The sequence below is a fragment of the Rhea pennata genome, chromosome 3 (assembly GCF_028389875.1).
Source record: "Rhea pennata isolate bPtePen1 chromosome 3, bPtePen1.pri, whole genome shotgun sequence".
NCBI classification, from domain to species: Eukaryota; Metazoa; Chordata; class Aves; order Rheiformes; family Rheidae; genus Rhea; species Rhea pennata.
In genome coordinates this window covers 69,728,645-69,742,409 of record NC_084665.1, presented here as the reverse complement: position 1 = coordinate 69,742,409, position 13,765 = coordinate 69,728,645, and the positions used below count along the sequence as shown (strand labels likewise).

Below are 13,765 nucleotides of genomic sequence, written 5' to 3'. Positions count from 1 at the left end.
CAATATGTGTCAAAGAGATTGAATTCCACTTTCATATTAGTATAGAAGAAGACAGTGCATGATTATTGCTTGGAGCATGTGGCTGTTTAGGGGATAACGCTAGCTCACCTTAACACTGAGGAGTAATGGAAATTGTCTATCTTGTTCTCATTCTTTCTGAGACAGTCACTTGTGATATGTCTTGTTACACTGCCAGGTCATCTCTCTCTTCAGGCTCCTTAAATATCACCTGTCCAAGCTGCGAATACATCTCTCAAGTGATGACATTACGCTTTGTCCCTTGCTAAATAGCAAGACACTCACTTTACAAAGCATGAAGTTACACTTTACCCAAAGAAATTAAAACACTACAGGCCAACTGCTACGTGGGAGCTCTACTTCATAACGTTGCACATCTGCACATGAATGCTCAGTCTCCCCAGGTCAGAGCTGTACTCTTCTATGTTCTCATTCCTCAAAAAGGAGAGTATTTCCTGATGTGGCTAAATGCAGAGATAGATTACAATCTCTCAATAAAGAGAATTATTACAGTTTCAAGCCCCCAAAGCATATGAAACAATTTTCACATTTTTTTAAATGACATCACATCCGCTGAGAAGAACCTCTTTCTATTAGGGAAGATGCACTGAAAGTCTCATTTTTTCTAATGATTATTCTGTGCATGTAGAGCTTAAGCAGAAAATAACTCAGCAAACTCCACTCCAAAATACAGACCTCCAGTACCTGAGACAAAAGACAGTTTCTTCCATGAAGTGTCAGCATTATGCAATATGTAACCCTCACCCCAAGCCCAGGTAGACCTGATAAAGCATACGATGAAACATGGCAATAAGGAAGGTGAGAGTAAGAGTAGGTGACTTGAAAGCAGATTTTTGCCAACTGAGGATGAAAGATCATACTGTAAAAGCTAAGAGGGTGTTGGGGGTTTTTTGTCTTTTTTTTTTTTTTTTTTTTGGTCATTTATTACAACTCCTGCTAATTTATTTCCAGTCCTGTATGATTGTCTCCATTGGTGGAAGGAGGTATGCCCAAAACACCTGAGAGCCCCCCCCAAACATGCTGGTGCAGAATGCTGCTCTTCAGAGGGAGAAAAAAGAACATATACATGGGTACATATGTATATGCTGAGAGAATATGCAAAGCATCTAAGAGATTAATTTTAGGAGAACAAAGTGTGCAACCAAAACAACCAACATTTCCCAATTTAAGTCTGTCCACAAGGAATATTTTCAAATTAAAATAATTAAAATACAGAGTGCGCCTTCTACAGACTCCGATCTGTGCGGATTGTAATAGCCTAGCTGAAACATCACACGTTGGAAACGAAAATGTATTTTGAAGAGATATTCAGATCACCTGGAGTCCAGCAACCATTACAGATAGTAACACAGAGACTCAGGCAGAATTCCGATCTCAAATTCGCAGATCCTTTCTCAAACATTGAGACAGTAAGCTGACTTGTGAGGGCAATGCTGAAGTGTGGCAGCACTTTTGCTTCCACTATGGGGAAGGAGGAAAAAAACAAGTACTTTTTTACATTTGTCAACTGACTTTAAAGAACACAACAACCAGTAAATCTAGGACTAAATAATTCACCTAAGATATAAAGACTATGGATATATATGTTTATTGATTTCTATTCAATATTACTGTTCTGCATTTTTCCCTCACTGTAGAAACTAAGGGTATATGTTTTACTCATCAGTAAAACAGCAGTGAAAAATGTCTACCTTCTTTATTTAGCTTCCAAATATGCATCACTACACCTTCCGATTACAGCTAGATAAGATCATTTATAACAATGAAAAATTTTCTTGATTCTGTTCTGTACAGGTTCTTATATTGTATGCATTACCATGGGATCTATGCACCTTCTCAAGAACATTTATACAACATGAATAGTTTCTATAATGTATTAGTCATTCCCCCATCCATTGCTTAGACAGAAATATCTGTATATTTTTTTCCAACTTTTCATTTTGTTTCTTGGCTGAAGGGAAGGAAGAGAATGGAAGGGAAAGAAAGCAAGCCGGGTTCAGAGGTTGTGTTCCAAAATCCTGAGCAACAGAAAAAGAAAACTTGGCAATGGCAACGCAAGATGTCTTAGAGGTGAAGTGACACAGAAAGAAAGGAACGTGTGCAGCGAGCAGGCTCCTTAATTACAGCCATTCAGAGGATAGGAGGCAAGTGCAAGAACAGTCACAGAAGATATTTACTTCAGGAAAAAGTTGATCTCAACTCATTTCTATACATGATTGTTATATTTTTTTCTCTTGTCATATAAACTGTACACTGAGAGTAGAACCTGCATGTACTGACACAAAGAAATGTTGGTTGAAGGCAAAGCAGTGGTACTAGTCCATTTTCAAGGGGGTTAGCTCCACAAGACCATAAAATTACATCAGCTACAAAATTTGTTACTGAATCAATAAAAATTTACTTTCCAACATATGATCTTTATTGTACTAAACTCTGATTATATACTATTTATCCGTGGAAAGTATTGAGATGAAATCAAGATCTCACCTCAGCAAGCACAATAACAGTAAGAGACCTGTTTTTCTGAAAAGAACATGTAAGGTAAATTAATATGACGGACATTCCTGGCAAAATGTGCATATTAATCCCACTTTCTAAACGGCACTGATACGAAGTTGACTGATTTGTTAAATGTGGCAAAAAAGCCCCAAACTGAATTCAGATTTCTTGAATGGCAGTTCAGGGCTACGTCCTAAGATCATGACTTGGAGGAAGTGTGGTGTGACTGAAATAGTCTACTTAATTGTAACCACCTGAACTGCTCCAAGTCCTAAACGGAGAATGCAGCACTTTCTATTCTGTGCCATAACCAGGCTCTGACATTTTGGCTTAATTGGTAAAGTTCACTTGGCAGAGAAAAGAGGGCACATTCCCAAATATATGTTCACCGCTCCCTTGCATTGAGCATAATTCCGTAGAATAAAGGTAATAAACTGCAAAATCCGTGCTTGTGGTACTGTTAATATCTGAAATGTTTAATTATCTGAATGATATTTAAATGTGCTGCCATTTCCAAGAGTAATGAAATAGATTTCAGCATTTAATAATGGCCTGAAAAATGAAACACATAACATGAAATAATTGAAAAAGATAATTCGAGATGAAATATATTAGTATACAAAAGAAATGGCATGCCCATATTCATAGAACAGGGTTGGAGATGTGCAACAAGGAAAACCTAGGTATGATTTTCACTCACATGACAAATCATTGCCTACAATCACATCTGCAGCTACAAAAGCAGTCTTAGTTGTGGTCCCATCACCTCCTTCACAGCAAGGTATCGTTTCAGGATTTTAAGTTTTAAAGTTTCTTTCTTTAGAGTTCCTTTATTTTCCTTTCTTATTCATCCTAACAATAACCTCTTGTGTAATAACATATTTTCAACTCCACAGAATGGGATGCGACACAGACTTGAGGGGGTAGAGAAAGAGTAGGGCCTAAGTCAGAAGTAAACCAATTTGGCAGGCTATTTCAAATACGCAACTTCAAAAGCTTTAAAACATTCTCCAAAATTAAAGTGAGGGTGAGAAGCTTTGCTCCAGTTATACAACCAAGGACAGCATTAGCTGTTTCAGCTTCAGCACCCAACTGACAGTTCAGTTATCCCTGCGCTTTGTGATTGAGTTTCTACTTCTCCTACTCTATAAATACAGTCTATTTTTGTAATACTACAACTGGCCAACCTGAAATGTAGATTAACAGCAGCCGAGTCAAACTACTGTAAATTAGTATCTCAATTCTTTGTTATTTACCATTTTCATAGTCTTTTGCCATCTGCCAAGTTGAACAGTAGTTATATTTTCTTCATAAATAGCATAAAATTGATCCTGATATGACTGAAATAGAAATGTTCATCTATCAGTATGTTTTAGATCAGCCATCATCACACATCAGCCATCCATTTGAGTTTGTTTTCTTAATCAAAATGTTTTATATCAAATTAAATGCATTACAGAAGAACTATATTGCCTTTATTAACAAGATCTGCAACCTAATTTTTAAAAAAACAAGTTATTCTGACAAGATCAGTATTCCATAAACCTGATGTCTGTCTCTAATTATGTTACTTTCTTAATTCTTCATTAATCAACCCTTGTATTGGCTGTCCAATTTTTCTGTTTAGAATTCAAGTCAAGATGACAAGCCTTTAATTAACTGGGTGAGCCTGATCCGTTATAAGAGTTTTGTTAATGATACTTTTCCAATCTTTTGGAACATCCCAAGACTTCCCCAGCTGTCTGATGTTTGGGCTTTTTTTGTTTTCAATCTAGGAAACGAAAACAGGTCACAATAAGAGCCTTGACAAGCCGTTCTAAAATCTACTGATCAGACCTACTGATTTCCTGATGTGTGACTTGACAACAGCTGTTGTTTAATATCCTCCTCAATCTATTGTTGCAATGGAAGCTATTTCATTATCATACCACACAAAAACATCATCTGGCCTGTTCCTCCTCTCAGTGCCAGCAGGAAGATTTACTGAGAAATTAAAATGAAGAAAACAAAATGCATTCAGTTCTGTCTCAGTCAGTCCAGGTTCAATTTAGGAGGAAAGAACAGTACTACCTGCATTTTTGTAAAACAAAGTTGCAAGAAGAAAGAAGAAAATCTCAGAGCAGAATAAAGACGCATCTTGCAAAATAAGGCCAAAAGAGCCAACGCGAATACGAACGAGGGCTTTTGGGAAGCCTCTTCCTAATCCTGGGGGGATGTTACCTGGAGCTTTATCCAGATCTCACACCAGCGTGGATGGCATGGCATCTCTCTGTACTAGCCTGGGAGGAGAAGGCCACACAGCCGGACAGAGAGAGGGACGGAGAGCAGTGAATACCTCTGGGAAGTCTCATCGCCATCCCCGCCCCAGCACAGCCGGCCAGCCCTGCTTTCCTCCGCAGCCCCGGGCGCCGCACCGCTCTGCTAACGGCCCCTCAGCTGCACCGTGCTTCCAAAACTGCACGCTGAAATGCTGCAGTGACCACAGCAGCTTCTAACACCCTATTAAAATATTCCCTGTTTAATTTTTAATAGCGTGAAAAAATGAGAGCACAACAAAAGCCAGTCCTTTAAAACTGCAGGTGTCAAAACCCAGTTTTATTTAGGTACTTACCAATCCTCAATCACTGTAACAGGAATATTATACCCTTAAAAACTGAGGTACTTTAAATATGAAGGCAATCTAAATTAACATATTGAGCACACTAATGAATCATATTCAAAAAAGCTTTTTTTTTTTTTTCCAGTTGAAATTAAAAGTCATAGTTCAGGAAAGAGCTACAGTCTTTGAAAGGAGATTATTTTAACCTGCAGACACGTTCTTCAGAAGCAAACGCAGACTGCAAAACTTGCAAATATGAATGCCCAAACTCTGGAGAAATTACAAGCAGGACCTGCATTATCTGGCCAGGGTGCACGCCTAGCATTTTCCATTGCTGCAGGATGAATTACTACCCACGTCCGCTCGTTTACGGCGGGAACGGTGGCCGTGGATTAATGCACTGCAATACGTTTGCTTGCCGCAGACAGTGCTCCTCTCCGAAACGTGATCTATCGACTAGCCTCGCGCGCGCGCTTTGGATAAATCGCCGAGGTCGCAGCGCTGCGGCGCTCTCTGCTCCGGCAAAGGCGGCCGAACAGCCCCAGGTGAGTCGGGAGACGAGAAGGAACCGGCCGCGGGACGGGGCGCTGCCAGGCGGGAGCTGCGGGGAGCCGCAGCCGCTCCCTTCCTCCCCCGGCCCGCAGGGCAGCCGTCCTCCCACGCGGGACCCTGGGCTGGTCCGCTAGCGTTACCGGGAAGACGCAGCGGAGGGAGCTTCGCGCTGAGCCACCGAGTCGCTGTACGGCGACGACCCGCGCCGCGGCCCCGCGGCCGCTGAGGAGGGAGAGGTCACCGCGCGCAGAAACGGCTCTCCCGCCCCCGCGCCACGGCGGGACACGATTTACTGCTGACCGTGACCCCACACAACCAGGACCCGGCCAAGAGTTTGGCGAGGCAACGCGACTGCTCTCCTGCCAGGTGACTCCGCTGCGCTACGGTCCCTTCCTACGGGCACGCGCATCGGTAGGACGCTACGCGCGGCATGGCTATCCCAACAGGGGCAAGCAGCACAGAAAGCGTCGCTGCTCTGTGAGACGCCCTCTCAGCAACAAGTGTCTCGTTCTGCTATCCAGTCCCAACAGCAGTATGATTAAGCTCCTTAGCCCAGACTTGCTCAAGCGTTTAAATACCTTTTCCGTATCACGGCCAACTGGTAAACCTACATGGAACAAGAGAAAAGGTCACTCGGCATCTTCTAGTGAGATCTAAAATGCTTCCAATTACCACATGGCCAAAAGCCCAGAAATGGTTATGAGTGCCAAACACATTCGTAAAAACAACAGCAACTTATAAATATTGGTGTAACGTGGGCACTTCTGCAATGACAAATGTAAAGTAATTAAAAAAAAAGACATATTTGTTTAGTTTCAAGTCATTCTTCATTTTAGTTTATTCTAACAAAGTGCTCAAGTTATAAACAACAGAAATATGAATAATAAAAATATGTAATTTAAGTGTTCAAAATGTATTTAGGCTCCTTTTTCAATTATGTTGTAACTCTCTACCTGAATATCATTTACTTCAAGAGAAAAGGGTAAAGATTTTCTTTGAAACCTTAAGATTTTGCTATACAGGTAAATATTTGCTCCCTGACCACTCAACTTTGTGAAAAATTGTGTTTGATTTAAACTACTGAGAATTATACATTTATCTGCACTTTTATTAGCTCCCAAAGATTTAAATAAGAATTTAAGATGCACTACTTCAACAGTCGCAAGGGAAGCGCACAGCTTATACATTCATTGCCGTATTTTCTTACTACCTCTGACACCCTGGAGCTTCCAAAACTGCTCTGTGATTTTGACTACATTCAGTTTTACAAGCCCCACGCCTTACACACCAACATACTACATTTTCCTGTACAGCACACAGTAAAATGTGTAACTTAAGCTCCCCACCTTGAACATCCCATTACAGGGCGAGCAATGCCAAGCAGAGTACCACTGCGGGCATCCCACATCAGCACAAGCAAATTTTGCACTGCACTGTCCCCTGTCACTCCACTTGTTTTCAAAAACAAATACAATTTTTATGTAACCTGAACAACACTAATTCTCCAGATGGCCATGCAAAGCGCATTTCTCAGTGTCAACATCGCTGGGGTCCCTCTGTTAAAATTCCTAAGAAAATGAAAAAAACACTTAAGCTTATTTTTGTTTTTGAACATTTCCCCATGTTTTACTTTTCCATGCTGCAGGGGAACTCAGGACTGTCCTGTTTTTTTTTTGTTTGTTTTGTTTTGTTTTGTTTTTCAAAATTAATAAATGTGCAAACTGCAAACCGACATTCCACCTCCCAAAAAAGACCAGAGAGCAATGCAGCTCCCGAGCGCTTAACCGAAGGCAAGCCGTAAGGCAGCAGGGCACCACGGAGCAAGACTCTCCGCTCTGAGCCTCACCACTGACTGCTACCGATAAAGCAGGTCTTTGGGACCGATAACTATTCGGGACAGCAGTAAAACACTAACCGCAGCAGCAGCAGCAATATCAATATATTTTGTTCCGTTCTCAGCTCTGAGAAAGCTGTAACCAGCAGTGTAAAGCCTACTCTCCACCTTACTCATTTTATTGCCAAACAAATAAAATATAGACAAAAGTTTACAAAAATCATAATATCTGTGGGGAAAGACACAGCACTTTTTCTGCGACTGCTCTGCAAATCTTCAGGTTTCACTGGAGATCACATCCTGGCGTTGAACTTCAGTGAAGCAGGCGAGATCGGTTCTGCCACGCACATACAATAAGCTCTGGAGAGGCTGAGCTATTGACCTCCTCTGCCACTAAAACAGCAGTGAATCATAAAACTGATGAAAACCTGAGCTGTTACCCAGAGGCAGCAGCCAACACGACTGAACAACTTCCAACTTGGAGCTGACGAAGCGGACGACCCGGCTCCACGAGGTATTTCCAGCAGGACACGCAGCTGCGCGGCCACGCGCGCCCGTGCCGTGCCGTGCCATGCCAGGAGCCTCTGGCGCCCGCGATGGGGGGCTGCACACGCCCAGGCACCCTGCGACACCCCGGTGCGCTCAGCAAATGCTTCGGCTGCGCCTCCGAACAGCAGCAAAGAGGATGCAGCAGGCTGGGGGATACGGGAGGAAAGTAACGTTTTGCTCAGCGCGTTTTAGCCTCAGCTCAGTTGTTCAGAAACGCTCCGTTGTATCGTATACCCCGCTGCTCCGAACTGTCTTTAATGGCATATATATGCCTGCAAAATGACAAAACCACCTACAAGTGTTTCAGTAAAGCGCAGTCGCTTCACTTCAGCACAGGAAAGATTACCCAGGAAATTCCAGTTACCTAAACGGATTTTTGCAAGACTTTTAACTAATGAAAGAATTATCCCTTTGTTAGAAATCAGCTGGGTTTAGCATTATTGGAAACATTTACTAAACAAGTCTCCAGACGTTGTTTTTGCTATTAGGAAGACAGAAATACTCTCAATACCTAATAATAAAAGTGCGTGTCTGATATCGAGATGAGTACAGTCATTGCTCAAATTGCTTAAAGGTAGGATACAGCTCCAGCAAAACACAGGCTAACAGAGCAATAGTATGTTGTTATGAAATGTCATGAAATTATAAATACTAAATGAATTATGTGAAAAATCATTTTTAATCTTCATTCCACAATAACGCTAATATCTACACTAGATATAAAATAAACAGAAAGTAGAATACTAACCTACTCTTATTGATGTGTCTGTGAGGTAGCTATCACTGGCAGTTGGCACATAAACATTAAAAATTCATCAGATCAATGTTCAGTAATGTGTGCTTTTTAATCCATATAGAGAGCAGTCAAAATTCACTCTGAAAATTCATTTTTTCCCCATCACTCCATTTGACACTGAACAGATAATCAATTATAATTTGTTTCAAAATTTGAACTAATACTCACAAAACTTATGGAAAGACAAAATTGACGAAGAACATTGACAGGAAAGAGAATAAGGATATCTGTCTGAAAAATAAGTGATCTTGTCAGTAGCAAGAATTAGGAATAATTGAAGAACCTTCAGAAAGTAGATATTGCTGCTGAGATGTCATCTAATATTGTAGAGCAAATCACCTGCCAGTCACTAGCACAATACCAGTAGCAAAAGAGATTGCAGTGTTAGGTATTTCATTATTAGCTTTACCTTTTCTTATAAATCTTTCTGAAGACACTAAGTTTTGTTTGTGGTTTGCCTTCAAAGAGTAAATACAAAAAAAAAAAAAAGAAAAAGGAAAAAAAAAGAAAAAGGAAAAGCAAAGCACTGGTTTCAATTTCATATTGCTTTGAGGGCCCTTGCTGTTGCCTTACAAAAGTCCTGGGAGGACAAGGAGCATCAGTCTTCACAGTCAGACAGGTGACAAGGAAGAACAGAGATCTGCTATTCGGCCTGATCCCATCAAGGACCCATTCCCTGATGTTAAGCAAAATTCTTCAGTCTCCCTAAACCCTTGCTGATTCATTTGCTCTAAATAGAAAATGGTTAATAATAGTATATATTTACCTCCACTTTTCTGGAATAAGATGAACTAGTCTTACTGCAAGGTAAACAGCTTGAGATTTTATTATGCAACTAACATTGTCACAAAAGTTTGGACTTTTTCTTTAAAAGTTTTTTTTTTAATGTAGTTTAATTCATAGTGAATTGAGTTGAAATTTTGTCTCAAATCAGATTAGATTTGGGTGCTTTATATGTGAGTGTTAAAAAAAAAATAAAATAAATATTTTTTAAAATCACATCCAATCACACTCACAACTCTTTGTTTCCCCTGTTTGCTAAAAAGATGTCAAAACTTCACATAAATCATGACCTCCTTTCTTTCCCTTTCCCATTAGAAAGCTTGAGTCTGTCATAAACACTGCATAAATAAAATTATATTTTTCTAGCACTGGGAAAAAAGCATTTTGGATTTGTTAGCTTTGGCTCACTCTTTTTAAAACAGAAATTGTTTCAAATTTCTAATGTACTTTTTCAGAACAACGGCTAATACGATTCAGAACCATAAATCAGTGCTTTAACCTTACTCAGATCTCAACAGCTGTGATCTGAACTGAGATGGACACAAAAATCTTTTCATTTCACAGGAGAGAAAGACTAAATTATAAATAAGATCACAAATTTCAAAACTGCCTTTGGTTACAGAATTGCCCCAGCTGACAGCTACTGGTTAAAGGATTAAATGAGTAGTGTGCTTCAGCTTCCAACAGAATTATGCCCAATTCAAAACAAAATAACAAAATGGACTGGCTAATTTTCAGGGATTTATACTTATTGCTATAGCCCACTTGCAGTATCAAGTATAGAGGACACTTGCAGTATCAGCCTGCCATCCAGACACCAGCCTTTTCTCTAAGTAAACAAAATGAGTGATCATATAAGCTTAGATACGAATTAAATAGATGTCCAACTGAGGTCTGAGACAAGTGTGTGAAAAAAAAATATTTATATTTCTATTTTATATATACATACATGCACACACAAACAGTGCACGGAACTGAGCACCATTGCAGTTCTTCCTTCTTACTACTTTAAAGTAGTTTTGAATAGGTGCTTATCAGCACTCTTTGCTATATCAAACATAGTGCAGACTTTCAAATATCAGAAATCAGGCCCTAAACATCTTTAGATTAGAAAAAAAAAAATCACAATTTAATTTCCTTTTATTTGTCTCCTGGTTTGATGTTCAAGTCTACAATTTTTTTCTTCTGCAACTATGAGAGGCAGGTATTGTATTTCTTTTTTTATGAAAGTTGAGATTAAAATAAGTAGCATTACAAAGCACAGCATCTAACGCAAACTGACACAGCTTAAACTTCTTGGTGCTGGCCATAAAGGGGCACTCTAAAAACCAGAAGCAGACAGCAAGTTTCTGCAACACTCGTAACTGCGCTGGTGGTAAATAGAAGATGGAGAAGGGAGAAAACTCTATTAATATTTGCACTTTAGAAGCTGGCCACGGCCTCTGGCAGGCCACGCATACCCTCTCTGCAAAAGAAAAAGTAAACACCAAAGGACACTACATTTTTGTAAAATTCTGTTTCTTAAACAGATTATTTTTCTATGTGAGTTCTTTTAAGTAGAATTTAAAATGCAAGTGTAAACATGAAATGAAAAACGGGCAGCTTGTCCTTTCCAGAAATCATGAGGTGTCTATCTTTTCCTAAAGAGAAGTAAAAGACTTTCTTAAGCTTTCTACAGTCCCATTTGTTATGAACAGCAAATGGGAACCAAGAGAGTAACAAGGCAAACCAGGAGACACAGAAAAAACAAATGTGCGTTGGCCCACGCACAGCTGACAAACTCACAAAACCACTAAATAGGAGAGAGCGCGAAAGAGCAAACTTACCTGCACATTTGGTTCTGGTGATGAGTGGAGGCCCCGGCTGTCCAGTTCCACCTTCTCCTGGTCTGGTGAGCAGGACCCGAATCTCATATTCAGTGTCTGGGTCCAAGTGCCAGAGCTTGTAAGTCGGTGCGTTGACAGCATGGGTTTCTGTCCAGGTCCCAGACGTCATGCGGTACTCCACTTCTTTCAGAATAATAGGTCCATCGCCAATGATTGAGTTTGCATTGAGCTGTATTAGCAGATACGTAGGCCCAACACCAAGCAGCTGGGGGGGTGCTATTGGCCGAGGGGGCTCTGTGGGGAAATAAATACAAAAAAACGCCGTCAATAAAACAAAAGCTGAAAACTCATTAAGAGGAGAACTCTTTCAGCATAAAGTTGTCAGGTTTTCATCAGCAGAGATCTAAAAACTTGAAAGTAAAAAATCAAAGCTATATCAACTTAAGACAAGCTGAGAAATATTTCAGTTGACGGGAATGAGTGGAGCACCGCCAGCACCTCAGCAATGTTATTTCTCCCATTTAAAAATCTGGGTTGGGGACCCAAAGAAACCCTGATCTGACTTATAAATTCCTATTTTGTAACACATTTTCTGAAAAAAAGTCCAGGTTAACGTTCATACATGTATTTTAATAGGCCAATAATTCAAGATGTTGAGAGACGAAACTCGCTTTATTGAAAGTCACGTACAGAAATAGTTGCCAATAGCATTATATGCTAATCCTGTAAAGAGTATTTTTAAAATGAGTATCACCGCAGTTCACTTGAAATCCATCAGATGCAATTACAGTAAAAGATATGGACATACATCAAAGGCATTCAGAATAACTCAAAACTGAGCAAAATTTGCTGGAGAATGACACAATAAAGATACATAGCAATAATACAAAAAATACTTTATTCTTATATAACTTGCTACTGATTTAGCAACTCAAACAATAGGATGCACGATGCCTTTTGTCTTCCTCTGTTCCAGTCAGCCTACCCCCAAGTATTTCAGCACATCTGCAAGTGAAAAGGTAACGAAAGAGGCCAAATGGGGAAGGTAAAATCTCCCTTACCCTGAGAAACATTTGCCTAAAGTAGCACATTGCCTAAGTGCGATTTATTTTAAGAAATAATCACAAGCATCATGTACTTTTCTAATAAAATGAATCCACTGATAAACATGGAAGGTTCATTTTCATTCCAGATGGCTCATATTTCAACTAATTTGTTTCAGTTAATTAGGCAACAATGCTAAATTCAATGCACAGAGGGGTTTCACACAGTAGCGATGCAGAACTAACAACGTGGCAATTCTAAGCAGGTAGAGAGAGCTGATGGCCAGCACATAAAAATAACATCTAATCCCAGACCTTAAGATTTCCCTAGACGTGAGCCTTTCTCATCACCATTCTCCCCACTATCTCCCTCTGCAACAGAAGCTAATGAACACAAGCATTGCACGTCTTCTGCTTCTCAGGAAAGACCGTACCAATGTCATTTAAATAGTGTAGGATGAGTCATGACCTAGAAGGGCCCTCTGATGGCCTCCAGACCTCCTGTTAGGTCCTGCCATCACTTCACGGTGAAGTTTTGAGTGAGAACTCCCTGGTTCTCTGGGTCCAGCAGTAAAGATTTCTTGCAAGAATTGGCTCCCAACAGTAAATTTATCAACTTCCCACATTTTGCCACAAAAGCATTTCTTACTGACTTTTCTTCTAAATTAGTTGCATATCAAACTACTCAGTTTGGATACAAGGGAATCTGTGAATTTTCTATGATGGCCCACCTCTGGATTTCATTTTGTTCTCCTAGAGTAAAAATGTGAATGCTTCTAGATGTCCCAGTTTCTCACTTTGGATATACAGTACTTCATAAAGTATCTCCATTAATTATTAACATAGTTTACTCTGTTTTGGCCAAAAAAAAAGAAAAAAAAATAAGGAAAGAAAAAGCATATGAACTAATTTAGACCCCTGCCTGAATCAAAGCTCAGCAATGCAACCAGGCTTAATGAGGGCAGTTTATTTGCTGTGGAACTAACACATTAAATGTCAAACTAATGAATTCTAAGGTCAGTGTATATTATAGCAGAAAATATAAATGTTGATGAGGATGATACAGTACCAACTCTGAGTTCGAAACCTATTAAACATGAGGCTATGTTTAGAAGTATATACTTTGATTAAGCGCATGATTATTACAAATAAAACCTCACATTAATGAGACTAATATACCATTGCATATTAAATTTTTATGTTAGAAGTAAAGCATATTCTTATATTAGCATATGTATTTTGTTT

General features: G+C 39.7%; 1 protein-coding gene across 3 annotated transcripts in view; it reads right to left on the bottom strand.

Annotated features, from left to right (window-relative positions):
- Window positions 1–13,765, bottom strand: part of PTPRK (protein tyrosine phosphatase receptor type K) — a 312,834-nt gene that overhangs the window by 160,997 nt on the left and 138,072 nt on the right. For all 3 annotated transcript variants that reach the window (XM_062572568.1, XM_062572570.1, XM_062572569.1), the window contains one exon: window positions 11,478–11,771. In XM_062572568.1, coding sequence (XP_062428552.1) covers window positions 11,478–11,771 — 294 coding nt within the window. The remainder of the gene's footprint in view (window positions 1–11,477; window positions 11,772–13,765) is intronic.